The 16801-nt window shown below is 49.4% G+C and overlaps 1 protein-coding gene across 1 annotated transcript in view; it reads left to right on the top strand.

Annotated features, from left to right (window-relative positions):
• Positions 1 to 344: 344 nt before the first annotated feature.
• LOC144127038 (protein argonaute-2-like) overlaps positions 345 to 16801 on the top strand; it is a 41233-nt gene continuing 24776 nt past the window's right edge. The window contains exon 1 of the mRNA XM_077660458.1: positions 345 to 584. Within this exon, the coding sequence (XP_077516584.1) occupies positions 345 to 584 (240 nt within the window). The remainder of the gene's footprint in view (positions 585 to 16801) is intronic.

The raw sequence follows: 16801 nt of genomic DNA, 5'->3' as shown, positions 1-16801 counted from the left end.
TATTGACAACGCAGTGCAGACCGGCCGGGATTCCGTCTGACCGTCTGCTGCCGCGCGCAAAGCTTCGCAGTCTAGTGTTTTCTCTTTTTACACCATACCCTGGTGTGACAAGGACGGCGGAAACGTGATAACAGTCGCACACGCAGACTGCATCCTCAGCCGACTGTGGCCGAGACGCTGCATGTTAGGACGCTTGAGTTCGTGCCTCCAGCGATGGCGCCCACGAGCCTGCAGACAGTGTTCGGTTTCGACAGAGGCTTCGATTGGAGGCCGACGTGTTTTGTGAACCCGTTCCCACCAACTAGAGTGTGCATAGTCTGCTTCTCGTTCCTTCATCGGCAGCCATGTTACCCTGTCTACACCTGCTCTGCCAGTCCTGCTCCGAGGGCGCCGGTGCCAAACGCAACCACTGCCCCTTTCACAAGGAGCCCTTCCAGGAAGAAGACGTGGTGTGGTCAGCCTTCACCAGGGACAGTATCTTCGGCCGCAAGGTACGCTGCTGGAACGCTGAGCACGGCTGCGACGCGGAGGTCGTCGAATCCGCCATGTTGGAGCACTTCGCCAACGCCTGCCAGTTCCACGTCGTGAGATGCCCCGAATGCAGCGAGAGTGTCCGACACCGAGACATTGCGGAACATCTGGCGCGTGACTGTGAACCACCGCGCGCACGCGACCAAGCATCAGAGGACACCTTTTGGAACGCCTTTATGGAAGTCAAAGGAACGCTGGCAAAATATTGGAAGAAAATGCTGCCCTGCGCACGAAGATGGATTCGTTCGAGGACCGTCTGCACCCTGATACCAGTGGCGCCTTTGCAGCGCAGCGCACCAGTATTGCCGACGCGGTGACAGCCGCCCAAGTTTTCGGAGCTGACGACCGGAGCGGAGGCAGCGTTGGCTGAAGACCAACGCGAAGTCATCGCAGAGATCAGGGATGCGCTGGCTTACATCCAGCGGACCATGAAAGAGAAAAACAGCGAGGGGTGTGAGCGTAACGTGTCGCGTTTGAAGGACAGGGTCGTAAAAGCCGTTTGTGAAGAACGCACGCCGGCAGATGCCGGATCTTCACTTTCGGAGATGACAGCAGCTAAAATGAGGCGGCTTCAGTAGAGGACGAGGCGAAATCTCTGGAACTGCTGGCCGTAGCGTCTCTCAGCATCAGAAGCGACGTCCTCAGCAAATCCGTCCCGTACGTATGGACCATAGATGACTGGAATGGATTCTGCAGGAAATCGTCTGATCGTTTGCGTTATTTCACAGGCAACGATGGCCGGCCTAGTTACCACTATGGATACCTGTTAGTTCCGAGGCTATGCTTTAGCCGTGTCTATGTTTGGTTTCGTGTGTATATAATTGAAGGCTTGTTTGACAAGTTCCTGAAGTGGCCTATAGAGAAGAAGGTGAAGCTACTTTTAATCAATCCTTGCGACTGCACAAGGCAACTGGCATTAAGCAGCTCACTTTGTCCACTCCCAAAACATCCCCTTCCTGGTTTTAGTAAAGAAGTTGTGTTTGTAGGGAGTTCTCACACTAACATTACGGTTGACGCATTCAACAAACGTGGCTTGATCGGAAACAACAAACTCCAGCTCCGGCTCGAATTTTAATCATAAGCTACTGATCCGGAGTTCCCGGGTTCGAACCCGACCGCAGCGGCTGCGTTTTTATGGAAGAAAAACGCTGAGGCGCCCGTGTGCTGTGGCATGTCAGTGCACGTTAAAGATTCCCAGGTGGTCAAAATTATTTCGGAGCCCTCCACTATGGCACCTTCCTCTTCCGTTCTTCTTTCACTCCCTCCTTTATTCCTTCCCTTACGGCGCGGTTCAGGTGTCCAACGATATATGAGACAGATACTGAGCCATTTCCTTTCCCCAAAAAACGAATTGTAATATATAAAGGTCCCCTGGTGGTCAAAATAAATCCGGAACCCTCCACTACTGGATTTCCTTCTTGCTTTCTTTTCGCAGTCCCTCCTTTGTCCCTTCCCTTACGGCGCGGCTCAGGTTTCCGCCGAGATTTGAGACATACTGCACCATTTCCTTTCCCCAACAGCCAATTTTCAATTTTTATGGATTGGATTGTAAAACTTTTATTGCGTCGAGAAGAGATTGCAGGAGACATACTAGATGGCCGCTAGCCCATGGCTAGCGGCGACCTCATTGGCTCGCTGGAATGCCCATCCTTGAATCTTGGGGTCCGACCTTACCAGCACGGCGTCCCACCGCTCGGGAGGAGCGAGCTGTATCAACTCCGCTTGAAGCGGATCATTTGCGCAGTTTCGCATAATGTGGTCATATGCGGCCCTTGCACCATATTTATGGCAGTTTGGGTCGTACTGGCCGGGGGTCCTTGAGGGGAAGCACTGCCGGATTCAGAAGGGAGCGTGTTTGCAGTCGGCGCTGCAGGTAACTTCCTGTGCTCTTGTTAACTATTTGTGGGGAGGGGCATAAGCGCGCCTGTCAAGTCTAAAGTGATGGGTGATGTCATGAAATTAGATGACCTGTCCCTCGTGAAATTCGGGTCGGAGGGCGCGCTCACTGCCCTAATGCGATAGCCCACCCTCTTCGATGACATCCTTGCCACCTCTCTCGGCGAAGGAATGGGACAAGCTCTTGGCCAGTTAAAGAAAACAACGCAGCTGGCCATCGTCACGCGAGCTCAAGAGGCCGCCCCCGACTGGAGGCCACACTGCCTCGCACCAGCCCCAACTAATCAATTCCATTCTGTGGCAATAAAGGTGTAACGACCACCTTAATGTAGCAGCACGCTACGGTGATACCAGCGCTTCTATTATCGAGCGGGTGCTGGTTTGCAAAGCGGATTGTTCCACCAAGAAGCGAGACAATTACATCGCCGTTTCCTTTCTTCAAAACCAATTTTTCGTAGCCCAGCGCTGCGGCATCGGGTCTCAGCGCTTTGCGAACTACACGAAATTCGATCAGAAGCGCCCATGAAGAGTGTGGCGGCAGAACAACGCTGCAGTAACGGAGTTCCATGATCATCTAGCGTTCCTAACATCAAAAAAAGGAAGAAAACGTTGTTTGGTTTGGTGTGAGGGGTTCAACGTCCCAAAACAACTCAGACAATGAGAGACGCCGTAGTGAAGGCTCCGGAAATTTCGACCACCTGGGGTTATTTAGCGTGCTCTCACTTCGCACAGTACACGGGCATCTAGAATTTCGCCTGCATTTAAATTCGACCGCCGCGGCCGGGATCGAACCCGCGTCTGTCGGGTCAGCAGCCGAGCGCCGTAACTACTGGGCCACCGCGGCGGCTAAACTTTGTCACGTGGCGCTTCCTTGATGCTGGCGTTGCTGTGGTAGGCAGCAGTGTTCGACCCAGCGTGGCCTCTTTCCCGAACACGAGGTAACGACAAGCGTTTAAGCTAAATATTTAAACTACAATTGCCGTCCGCGCTCATCAAGTGAAACGTGGTGACTGCATTGCCATTCTACTCGGCGCTTTGCCTGAATTTGATAGCCAGCATTAAACACAGGTTGAAGTCAAACGTGGCCGTCGTATAGAGGGGTACTGCAGTAACTTCGAACACACAGGGTTCTTTAAATAATTTCGCGTATACATCGAAACGGGGCCGTCGCTGTCAGGCTTTGTTCCCACGTCCTCTGGCTAAGGCACCTAACGCCTGATCACGAAGACACGCTCGGCACCATCCATACATGAGTGCTGTGACGCGTGCTGTCGCTGTCTTGCAAACGCCACACAACTGACTCTACAGATAGCTCCCCACCAGAACCACCGTCGCTCCTACGGTCGCAGTTGATGCAAAGCACATTTTTCTTTCAGTAGTTCCCCTCACACCTCTGAACTGTCCTTTGTTTGCACGCGGCAGTGGTTAGGCATAGCTGGAGCCCGTCGGCAGGCCCGTGCACATTCCTCTACCTGTGATCGCAACATGGATAGCTTATGGAATGTATAACCTCGGACATGGATGCCTGCGATGATCTAGACATATAGACATACAGGACCTTTATTATTCTCTTCCGCATAAAGGCATGTTAAAAGCGGTACGCAAGTGCATAGATGAAGAAAATGACGAAGCTAGGTTTGTGAGTCGGTGCGGCATTTCGGTGTCTGCTTTTCTTGAGATTTTGGCTTTCTATTTGCAATCAACATATGTGGGATGGCGAGGAGATGTATATGTTCAAAGAAAGGGCATATGCATAGGTTCGAAGGTTGCTCCAGCCCTAAGCAGCATTTATCTTTCCCAGGTAGACAAGGAAATAAAAAACAAAATTGGGGGTCTTGCAATGCATATTTCAAGATTTGTTGATGATTTTTTAGTTTTAGTAGACAGGGACAGTTTCAATACAAGAGTGAATGACATTCTAAAGGTTTTTCAAGAATGTGGTAAAGGACTGTCCTTCACTTTCGAGTTGCCGTCAGAAAATGCACTGCAGTTTTTAAGTTTGAAGTTGTTTTTTAGGGAAGAGCACATCTGCTGGATGCATTAACCCCGATCCCAAAAACCGGTGTTAAGTTTTACCTCAGGGCACTCAAAGCTAGTAAAGAATTGAATTGCAATGACTACCTTACGTTCAAGCCTCACAAATTCATGCCATCACTGCATAGCCGACAGTCTGATGTTACAAGTAAGTAGATTAGAAGCCGCAGGGTTTCCACAGGGGGTGATTTCAGCAACTTGCGAGAAGCTGGTGAGGGTAGTTCGAAAAGATTTCTTGAATACAAAATTGGACAGAACAGGAAAAAAATTTGCTGTTATTCCGTATATGCACCAAACGGCTCATAATCTAAAAAAGGTGGCGGGCAGATTTGACGTGAATGTGGTGTTTTCTGCGCCACACAAGTTGGGGGGGCTTTGTCGCATGATAGGGAACCGCCATGACAATATATCTAGAATTAGCCCATTTCGTTGTTTGGTTTCTCATAGATCAAGGTGTGTAGAGTGCGCATGTTCAGTTGAATATGAACTTCCTCTTTCATGTAAAAAAGTATATATAGGACAGACCGGCCGATGTATAAATATTCGACTTAGGGAGCATCTTCGTTCACTATCAGATTCAAACTATTCGCATCTAAGAGAGCACTGCGAAGCATGCAAGATTGAAAATAAGAAAGTATGCAGACCCCTAGTCGCGCGCACACGTATTTTATTCCGCCATAGAGATAAGACGACAAGGGAGCTCATTGAGGCATATCACATTCGGAAAAGACGGGATGAATGCACCAGTCAGCCTTCCTTATTGATGGTCGATAAAGAGGTCGCTTTTCTTGACAACACGTGATTTGTGTTTTGTTTTTTTAGTACCTTTGTTTTTTTCTGGCTGTCTCGTGTTTTTTTCGGTTAATCACAGAGTTCTGAAATCGCGTTGTAAGGTTTTATTCTTGACTCATGATATAGTCTTAGACTGTTGTATTTCTGGGCATGTGCGCGAGTGACGTCAGGTCATGTGACTTTTTAAATATAAATGTCTGTTTTTTCTGAATAAAAAATAGTTGTGAGTCAGCGCTCGTCCGTGTGGTTTCCTTCTTCTTTGTCTTCCGTCCCTTTTCGCGCTGTTTTTTCCACCCAAAATCTTACAATACCACCAAACGCCGGCGTTGGAGATTGCCAGCGAGACGCGTATCAGATATTCCGGCTGAGCTAAGCATGGGCTAGCGTCGCCGACTTGAGTTTTTTTTTCGCCTCGCACAAAGGGAGACGTCAAAGTTTGGCGGCTCCTCTTTGCCGAGCGAGTGCTACAGTTGTGACCGGCAAACCGTGCATCGGGGCCTCCTTCGAGAGCAATGGCCACCGCAACGACTCGACATAAACTCTGAGATTGGCGCCCGTATGCTGTGCGATGTCAGTGCACGTTAGAGATCCGCAGGTGGTCCGAGTTGATCGGGAGCCCTCCACTACGGCACCTGTTTCTTCCTTCATTCTCTTAGTCCCTGCTTTATACCTACTCTTACGGTCCGGTTCAGGGTTCCGCGGATATGTGAGACAGATATTGAGCCATTCCCCCCCCCCCCCAAATCCGATTTTTCAGACTGTCGCCTCACATGTGGGCAGTAAAACATACTCCTTACTCCGGGGCTTATCCACGCTAGCACGTGGGAATAAAATGAATTAAACGGATGCAATAACAAATACATAGAGACATAGGTAAAAGCCAGAAATGTTGACAAATCGCTACAGCTCTTTATTTGCCGCATTCTGGTGGCTCATTTATGTGGATCTCTGAGCTGAAACCACGGACTTGGACAAAATGGGAAATGAATGCCAGCAGCATCGTCCCATTTTCTCACTTTGTACGCCCGTGAACTTGGTATGCGCCTCTGTATTTTCTGAACTAGACCCTCTCAGCAAAGCAGTTTCTAGGACTACTTGAGTTTCGAAGCGGAGTCCCCCTCCACTTGTTGTCTTCGACTTCCACAGCGCGCGTGTTCGAGACGCGCCGGGACTTTGCGTTCCCATAAGGGGCTGTGGAAAAGCGGTATCGTACGACGATTTCCTTTGGTTCCATAGTTTTTTTTTCTTTATGCGTTCTTGGAGGCAGAAGCGCCGGCACGCGCATGACGTCTCCAAGCGCAGCCAATGACGACGGAACACGTGCAGCTCGTGGAGAAGCATATGAGCGAATCACGGAACGGAACAGGTCACTATAAAAGAGTAACAACGCAGCCTTTTTGCCTTTCTGCAGTGGCTCGGCAGGCAGGCAAGACGTCCGTTCCGGTGGTTGCCATTTGTGTTCGTGGCCTGCTATCTAAATGGGGAAAGGAAAGCGCAAAGACAAGAAGAAAAACGACTCAGCTGGTGGACCTCCAGGTGCGTAGCGAATTTGCTTTCGGTTCTGTGGCCTCCGCCGCTCTCGTTTGGGCGCTCTCGTTTGCGCCAGAGAGAAGTTTCGGCCTTGGTGACGCTTGACGTTGCGAAGGCCTATGACAGCGTGGAGCACACAGTCCTCATTAACAAGCTTGCTCAACTACAACCACCGCATTACCTCTACGCCTGGATTTGTGAATTTCTAAAAGATAGATTTTTCTTCTGTACAGACGGATCTTTTTGTTCTAATACTTATGGTCAATCAAGAGGTGTGCCGCAAGGCTCTGTTCTTTCTCCGCTGCTTTTCAACATATTAGTTCGGGACATCCCCATTCATCCTAACGTTACAGTTCATGTATACGCAGATGATATAGCTTTTTTCGCATCAGCAAAGGATATTCATGTGCTCTACGGGTATTTGCAGGCATATCTGAATGCTCTTGAAGTCTGGTTGGACCAAAGCAATTTATCACTTAATGTCAGCAAATGTGGCGTGCTGGTATTTCCACCCGACGCTCCTATGTACATCTCGCTAGCCTACCGCTCCACTCCAATTCCGCAGGTGGAGTCGGTTAAATACCTAGGTGTCACTTATGACCAAAATTTGGACTGGCGACACCATATTAAGAATAATGTTATTAAAGGGGAACGTGCACTGGGCCGTTTGACCCGAGTTGGCAATAAAAAGTTTGGCATGCGTCGTGACACGCCACTGTTGCTCTATAAGGCTTATATGAGACCGATTCTGGAATTTGGTTGCCCCTTGTTCTCTGGTAGAGCGAACTACAAGCTGCAGCCATTAGCCTTACTGGAAAGGCGTGCCCTACGGCTATGCCTCGGGCTCCCAAAATCAGCTTCCAACGCTGTCCTTTATCTGGAAGCCCGTATCCCCAACCTCTATTCCCGCTTCCAACTTCTAACAGTGCGTACTTTCCTCAAGTCTTTTGACCCGGCCCCAGGCGTTAGTATTCCAATTTTTGTATCCCAACCACACCTTTTTTGACTAATCACTGGCCACGTTATCAGCTTCCGCAAGCTAGGTTCACGCAGAATCTGTTTGCTCCGCTTCAGGTTGATCTGATCTCCTTGCAACGAGTTGCTGACACGCAGGCTGATCCCGTCTTCTATTACGACTTTATTTTCCCGTCCCATGCGAAGCATATACCCGCACATACCCTTAATGGTCTTCTTTCTGAACACCTACAGAATTTTCCACATCATACTGGTCTCTCCACTGATGCCTCCGGCAGCTGTGAGAAGGCGGCGATTGGCATATATTCGCAGGATCTAGCTTGGAGCTACTCCGTTTGTATCCCTGATTATACTCCTATATTCTTCGCAGAGTTTTTGGCCATTGGTTTGGCTCTTCTCAAAATTCTCAGACATGTCGCACGGGTTCTTATTCTTACAGACTGCCTTTCAGTTATTGTCTCTCTCCAAAATTAGGAAAAATCTTTCTTGACTCGTTCACTTAGGTTTTTTGTTCCGAGCACAGTGCGCGAGATCCGTTTGGTCGGGGTACCTGGGCATTCAGGCGTCTATTTTAACGAGGTGGCTGATTTATTGGCAAGGTCAGCTCTCAGCGCACCTGTAATATATCCCGTACCTCACCTCATTCTGTTAGCAGCTTCACGTTTCCAGCGGTTCTAACATATTTCAGCCACTTTGAGTGATCCGTTGCTCAATACCGTGGACTTTCAACACCTAAAGTACCCATGGAATATCCGGTGGTGTAAGTCAAGGCTTTGTGAAGTGTCCATGACGCTCCTTCGATGTCGAATCCCTCACTTAAACTTGTATTAATGCAGGTGCGGGTTCGCTGCGACAAACCTTTGTGTATCATGCGGGAAAGTTGAATCAATCGATCATTTTCTCCTCTCTTGCCGGCGGTTCGCGGTTCAGAGAAAGCAATATCTGGAGGTTCCTCTCTCGAGACTAGGACTGCCTCTGTCTCTTACAGTTCTTCTATCGTTCGGTGCGAGTGCCAAGGGATTCCCGTTAAGCAGTGTATGCGGCTACCTTCACGATTACATAAGTGCAACTAATCGATTATCTTGTTAGCTATATACAAAATTCTTTCGCATGTCCAAAAAAAGCTAGATTGATTCTATTCCGGATGACTCATACCTCTTGAATTCATTTTATTTTTCCAATTTTTTAAATCTTGATTCAGTCTTCTGACGTTTCCTTCCCCGCGCAAATGCTTCATTGGCATTCTACTCTATACCTTGGCCAATCCCCCCACGTGGGTATGTGCCATATTACTTGAGGAGAAGAAGAAGAAGAAACTGTATCGCATTTTGGACGGGGACAATAACCCCAACATTTATTACGGCGTAACGCTACCGTACTTTAACGAAAGCTACTGCAAGCACCGAGTGGGCATATCTTACTACGCGGAGAAAATGGAGTGTTACCGCACCGTCGGCCAATTGATACTGGAAGATTTTGTAATGGGCACGCTGGTGAGGGAAATGCTTGTCGGCATACAGGGATTCGACGGATGACTTCCTCTTAGATGATTCTCTGTAAGCCGTAACACTAGCGTAACCCAAGACTACCACCAGCCACACTACCAGCTTATCCGAGAATGACACGCTATTGCTTCGCAATCACCAGGCGTAACCAAGCTAAGCCACGGCCGTTTTTATTTTCCTTTTTATTTTTACTTTTATTTTATTTTATTTTAAAATATTTTTATTTTTGCTGTTCTTATTCTGTTTTATTTTTTACTTTAATTTACTTTCCTCGCCCAGGTGCTATGTCGGCGTCCGTACGTGTCTATCGCGTCGTCGAAGTGTAGCTAATTAACTAATCACAATTCGTCAACCAAATGTTTTCCACAGCAAGACCTCAACACTTACTCTCTAACATTACCAAACTTTTGCACATCCATGTTCACAGAACGACGTAATCGTGCGGATAATGTTTTGCTGACACGAAACACGCCACATAACCATCTAATGCTTTCGCATTAATAATAACAAGAACGCCGTGGCATACCAGATCCGCCCGCCGCTACTCCCTCCGGGACTCCTGCGGGTGTCGTACGGATTCCTCGTCCGCCTGTCTACCGCGTTGGCCGCGTCGCCCCATGCGCACAGTTCGGGTACGTTGCTTGGCGCCGGAGGAATAGCGCCCTCAGCCGGGAGACCAAGACAGCCTCTCCGTCGGCCGTCTGGCCCTCCCAGAAGCACGACCCGCCATCCTGGCGCAGGCCTGCCTATGTGCAGAGAGGGTTTGCCTGCTTCCAAGACACAGCCAGCAGCCGAAATCACGGAGCTTTTCAGTATCACTACCGTAAGAGAAAAGAGACGCTGACGTCTGATAACATGCACCTAGGGGACGTCGGGAAATATGAACTCCGTACTAGGCTTGGCTAGTGCTTGGCCGAAGCGATCGATCCAGCTCCTTAAACACAGCTGCGCTTCGGTGCTGCCGAGAGGACAGATGAAACTATCTCACTTGTACGTCTTTCAGTCCTTTTATAATTTATTGTGAGCAAAGGTATGGTTTTTTATGGGTGTTTTTAACGAGCCAAAGTAACTAAGGTTATGAGAGACGCCACAGTGAAGGGCTGAGAAAATTTCGACCACCTGGGGTCCTTTAATGTGACCAAAGGTTTGGTACCAGCCGTGCATGGAAATTACCAGCGTATTGCCAGGTGCGTTGTCTCAAGGAGTCTAGTTCTTCCTACTGAATCCTCGTTTTCTCGGCCAGTATCCAGCCAAGAAAAATACGATGTTTCGTGTACGTTGTGCGATCTACCGCAACGCCATTTTTGACTCTACAGGTATTCTTGAGAATCTCTGCGATAATAATAATAATAATAATATTAATTGGTTTTGGGGGAAGGAAATGGCGCAGCATCTCTCTCATATGTCGTTGAACAACTGAACCACGCCTTAAAGAAAGGGATAAGGGAGTCAGTGAAAGAAGAAAGGAAAAAATAGGTTCCGTAGTGGAGGGCTCCGGAATAATTTCGACCACCAGGGGATCTTTAACGTGCACTGACATTGCACAGCACACGGGCGCTTTAGCGTATTTACTCCAGTGTGCTGTGCGGTGTCAGTGCCCGTTAAGGTCCCCCGGTGGCCGAAATTATTCCGGAGCCCTCCACTACTCTCTGTGCTCATCTCTGTGCTAATAATATTAATTGGTTTTGGGCGAAAGGAAATGGCGCAGTATCTGTCTCATATATCTTTGGACACCTGAACCGCGCCGTAAGGGAAGGGATAAAGGAGGGATTCAAAGAAGAGAGGAAGAAAGAGGTGCCGTGGTGGAGGACTCCGGAATAATTTTGACCCCTTGGGGATCTTTAACATGCACTGAGAGCGCACAGCACACGGGCGCCTTAGTGTGTTTCATCAATAAAAACGCACCCGTCGCGGTCGGGTTCGAAACCGGGAACTCCGGATCAGTTTTCTGGCGCCATAACCACTGAGCCACCGCGGCGTTGACATCATCTCTGTGCTCAGAATGCATTTCATGGTGTACTGAAGGCTATACGTACTTGCCAGTGCAATAAGTATAATGTAACTGGAATGGAGGAGGATCAGGAAGGGAGATTAAACCACGGAGCTAGCCTATAGTTACGCTGTCCAGAGCTGGATCAAGAGCGAGCGAGAGAGACAAAGAGAGGAGGATAGAACACACACACACACACCACACACACACACACACACACACACACACACACACACACACACACACACACACACACACACACACACACACACACACACACACACACACACACACACACACACACACACACACACACACACACACACACACACACACACACACACACACACACACACACACACACACACACACACACACACACACACACACACGCACACACAGGCCGAGCAAAGAGCTTCGCTGCAGACATGTCTTCTTAGCCAGAGGTGTATAACTAAGGAAAGGGGTTTGCTTTTCAGCGTCATATTGAAGCTCTTAGGGTACCACCAGACGAAAAAAGTCCGCAAAAGGTGAGAATAGGGTCGTCATTGCACTAAATTAGAGCTGAAAGGACGTGACAAGTGCTCCACTACACGTGTTACAAACAAACTGAGTTTCTTGGATACTTTTGCCAAAGGCCGTTCACTGTGGCGTCCCTCATAGTCTCAGTTGTTTTGGGACGTTGAACACCTTAAAACAAACCAAACAACGTTTTATTTGTTTTTTTTTATGTTAGAAACGCTAGATGACTACGAAACTCCGTTAGGGCAGCGTTGTGCTTCCGCCACAGTCTTCAAAATCACTTCTTTTCGAATGTCGTGAAGTTCGCAAAGTATGAGACATGATGCCGTAGCGCTGGGCTACGAAAAATTGGTTTTCAAGAAATAAAACGGCGAAGTAATGGTCTCACTTATCGGCGGAGCAACCCGCTTTCAAACCAGCGCCCGTTCGAAAATAGAAGCGCTGGCACCGCCGTAGCGTTCTGCCCCAATAAGGTGGTGATTACAACTTTATTGCCACAAAATGGAAGCATGGATTATTTGGGGATGGTGCGAGGCAGTGTGACCTCCACTCGGGGCGGCCTCTCGAGTTCGCGTGATGATGGCCAGCTGCGTTGTTTTCTTGAACTGGCCAAGAGCTTGTCCCATTCCTCCGCCGAGGGAGGTTGCAATAATGTCATCGAAGAGGGTGGGCTATCGCATTCGGGCAGTGAGGACGACCTACGACCAGAATTTCACGAGGGACGGGTTGATCTCATTTCATGACACCACCCATCACTTTAGGCTAGAGAGGCGCGCATATCCCCCTCCCCACAGATCTTCAACAAAAGCGCAGGAAGTTACCTGGCGCCGACTGCAAACACGCTCCCTTCAGAATCCGTTAGTGCTTTCCCTCAAGGACCCTGGCCAGTACGACCCAAACTGCCATAAATATGGTGAAAGGACCACATACGACCACATTCTGTGAAACTGCGCAAATAATTCGCCTCAGGCGGAGTTGATACAGTTAAATCTCCCGAGCGGTGGGACGCCGTGCTGGTCAGCTCGGATCCCAAGATTCAAGTACGGGCAATCGAGCGGGTCAATGAGGTCGCCGCCAGCCATGGGCTAGCGGCCATCTAGTATGTGTCTCCTGCAATCTGCCCTCGACGCAATAAATGTTTTACATAATAATAATAATAATAATAATAATAATAATAATAATAATAATAATAATAATAATAATAATAATAATAATAATAATAATAATAATAATAATAATAATAATAATAATAATAATAATAATAATAATAAAAAAAATAATTGGTTTTTGGAGAAATGAAATGGCGCAGTATCTGTCTCATATATCGGCGGACACCCGAACATCGCCGTAAGAGAGGGGATAAAGGAGGGAGTGAAAGTAGAAAGGAAGAGAGAGGTGCCGTAGTGGAGGGCTCAGGATTAATTTGGACCTCCTGGGGATCTTTAACGTGCACTGACATCGCACAGCACACGGCCGCCTCAGCGTTTTGCCTCCATAAAAACGCAGCCGCCGCGGTCGGGAAGGAACCCGGGAACTCCGGATTGGTAGCCAAGCTCCCTAACTACTTAGCCACCGCGGCGGGTAAATGTTTCAGAATCCAATCCAATCCATTAAAATTGAAAATTGGCTGCTGGGGAAAGGAAATGGTGCAGTATGTATCAAATCTCGGCGGAAACCGGAACCGCTCCTTAAGTGAAGGGATAAAGGAGGGACTGAGAAAAGAAAGCAAGAAAGAAAGCCCGTAGTGGAGGGCTCCGGAATAATTTAATAATAATAATAATTGGTTTTTGGGGGGAAGGAAAATGGCGCAGTATCTGTCTCATGTATCGTTGGACACCTGAATCGCGCCGTAAGGGAAGGGTAAAGGAGGGCGTGAAAGAAAAAAGGGAGAATAGGTGCCGTAGTGGAGGGCTCCGGAATAATTTCGACCACCTGGGGATCTTTAACGTGCACTGACATCGCACAGCACACGGGCGCCTTAGCGTTTTTCCTCCATAAAAACGCAGCCGCCAGGAATAATTTCGGCCAACTGGTGATCTTTAACGAGCAATGAAATTTCACAGCACACGGGCGTTACCTCGTGTTCGGGAAAGAGGCGACGCTGGGTCCAATACTGCTACCGACCACAGCAACGCCGCCTTCAAGGAAGCGCCACGGGGCAACTTTTTCTTTATTTTTTAAAAATGTTAGGAACGATAGATTATGGTGGGACTCCTGTCCGCAGCGTTGATTTCTTGCTTTATGTTTGACATTAGGAACGCTACATAAGGGTGGAACTCCAATGGCGCAGCATTGGGCTGCCACAACAACCTTACAGACCGCTTCTGTTCGAATAGTGCTATGGCGTTATGAAAAATTTTCTTCAGAAATAGCCGGAGAAGCGGCAATCACCTTGACGTTGACAAACCCGCGAGCAGAAGTGATTGTCAGGGATTCAAAAGCAGCCATTGGCAATTTCGCCAAGGGCAGAATATCTCCCATCTCCTTGGGAATTCTCAGGAATTACCCGGAAGACAGGACAGACGTGTGATTGGTTTGGGTACCGGCTCACTCGTCAAACCCGGGGAACGAGGCAGCCCACGATAAAGCTCGAGAATCTATCGGCCGAGCTGTGGAGGCTAACTCGGACGTCGAAATCACGAGAGATGGTCTTAATACTTACCATGAGATTACTCAGCATTATAGACTAGAAAGGCTAACCTTCCCTGCTCCGCATAAAAGCCTAAACAAAGAACAGGAGGTACTGTGGAGACAACTTCAAACAAAAACTCTCCCTAATCCAGCTGTCCTAAGCCATGTGTACCTGGATAGATATAAGTCGGAGTGAAGCAAATGCGGCGACAAAGCCACCGTAGACCACATTTTCTGGGACTGTCCGAGAGATCCCCAACCAATATCGCTCAAGAGGCTCGCGCTCCCGGGCCAGTGGGAGACCTTGTTGCTCAGCTCTAACCTGGAAACCCAAGTACAGGTGGTGACGAGAGCCGAAGAGGTCGCCGCCAGCCTCCACTGACGGCCACCTAACAAGATCAACAAACCGATTTATAACTCAAGACGATAATAAACGTTTTCCAATTCAATCCAAAATTTTAGAATGGAAACCGTCCCCCTATCCTCTCTTCCTCTCCCCTCACCTTTTTCATTTCATTTTTCAATTCCTCCAAATATCCTTTATTTCCGCAGCCTCAGCTAAGGTGCTTCAGCATCGATGGCAGATGTCGGGGCTGGCAAAAATCTTTTCCTTCCTTTTTAGGCGAACCGGCTCGGACGTGGCGTGGATCGGACGCTCGCGCGAACGCTCCTCGCTTCACCCATGCCCACCGCTGAATTCAGCGACGGTCAACACCGCTCTTGCCTGGATTTCGTCTTCGAAGCTCGGATAACGCCGTCGGACGCATCGGCAAGTCCCTTTTTGCCTGTTTCTGCGGACTTTTCTGCGTTTCGGCTCTCGCCGGTACGCACGGCCCGCTAGGCCCACGCCAGGCCTAGCGACCGCGCTCTGACGGGGCTGTGCCGCATTATCTGAGTGGGATCTTCCTCCAACACTGGACATGGAAGTCACCGTGGAGGGGGCTGACATTAGCCCCGAAGAAGTTTCGCACCAATATGGTTGGTTCACCGTCGGTGAATCGAAACGCTCCGGTCACGAACGCCAAAGGAATAACCCCGCGGCACACAATGGAACCGATCGCGCCCAGGGACAGGACAGCATGCGGCACTCTGCCGACTCCTCTGCGAAAAAGCTTGGCCGACGACTTGCTCGACAATCGGTGGCGTCGAACCTACCTCGCCTACCCAAGGGCCTAACCAAGGTGATATTCCGGCCATCGGGCGGCCTCCGTATACTCGAGAGCTGTGGCCAACTCGGCATCTTTCAACTCATCCGGGACGCCGCGGGCCTCACCTTGGCAGAATCATCTGAAGACTGCATGCTACTCAACTTCAAGCAACACACCATACTGGTGGCCACCCATTCCGCGGTACGAGTGGAACGCTACTTAAACATCAAGGAGCTCATCTACGGCGCGAACAAGATCGCCATCACCTCGTATGTCGCCACGCCGGATGGCAGTGGTAAAGGAGTGATCCAAGGCGTTCCGAAACATCTATCGGACGCTGACATCCTTGCGAACCTTCAGCATCCAAGGAATCCTCCAATATGTGGAGTCCGGCGCATGGGTGCACAGTCGCAGACGGTCCTCATTCTCTTCAACGGTGAGCGAGTTCCCCGTTGGATCAGCTTCGGTGGTGGCATGATTCGCTGCTGCCTCTACAAAAAAAAATACGAAGTGTGTTCTTTGTGCGGACAACTCGGACATCGCAGAGACGTTTGCCCGGACCCGAAAAACGCTCGCTGCCGCGGATGCGGCGTGGCCAATCCTCCTGAGACACATAGCTGCGAGCCTGAGTGTGCCTTGTGCGGTAAGGGCCATGAACTGGGCAGAAACAAATGCCGCGAAATCTACCGCACTCCATACATTGTCAGCAAACGCCGCTGGGAACAGGAACGCCAACATCTGACCCAGCATAGCCAAGAGTCGCCGCAGTCTAAAGAGCGACGCAGCCGCTCCAAAAGCAGGGGACGGACAAATTATAGACATCGATCCAGCTCCTTTCCACGACTGGAACCGAGAGGCCGGTCCGCCTCCAAATCCAGGACTCCTTCACACCAGCCACGGAACCCCGGTTTGAACCAGGACGCCGTCGGCACGCAAAAGGTAGGCTGGGCAGATAAAGCCTCCCAGAAATCTAACTCCAACCCCTCTGAGCTAGCAGACCTGAAAGTGCTGGTAGGGAAATTACTTCGTGAGGTCGAGGACCTAAAGAAAGAAAATGCCGCTCTAAAACAGCAACAAATGCAGGCTGGGTCACCGCCTACGACCGATGGCGCCAATAAACCTACCCCCTCTACCTCCGCCGGAGCGGACATGCATGCTGAATCAACGCGGGCACCCCCGCCTAAGCGAAAAGCAGGCGATTCCCTGTCCGAAGGCCAAACACTAGCCGACACCATTCACAAAATTGA

The sequence above is a fragment of the Amblyomma americanum genome, chromosome 1 (genome assembly GCF_052857255.1).
Source record: "Amblyomma americanum isolate KBUSLIRL-KWMA chromosome 1, ASM5285725v1, whole genome shotgun sequence".
NCBI lineage: Eukaryota > Metazoa > Arthropoda > Arachnida > Ixodida > Ixodidae > Amblyomma > Amblyomma americanum.
Note: the sequence above shows the minus strand (reverse complement) of the source record. Positions and strands in the feature narration are given on the sequence as shown.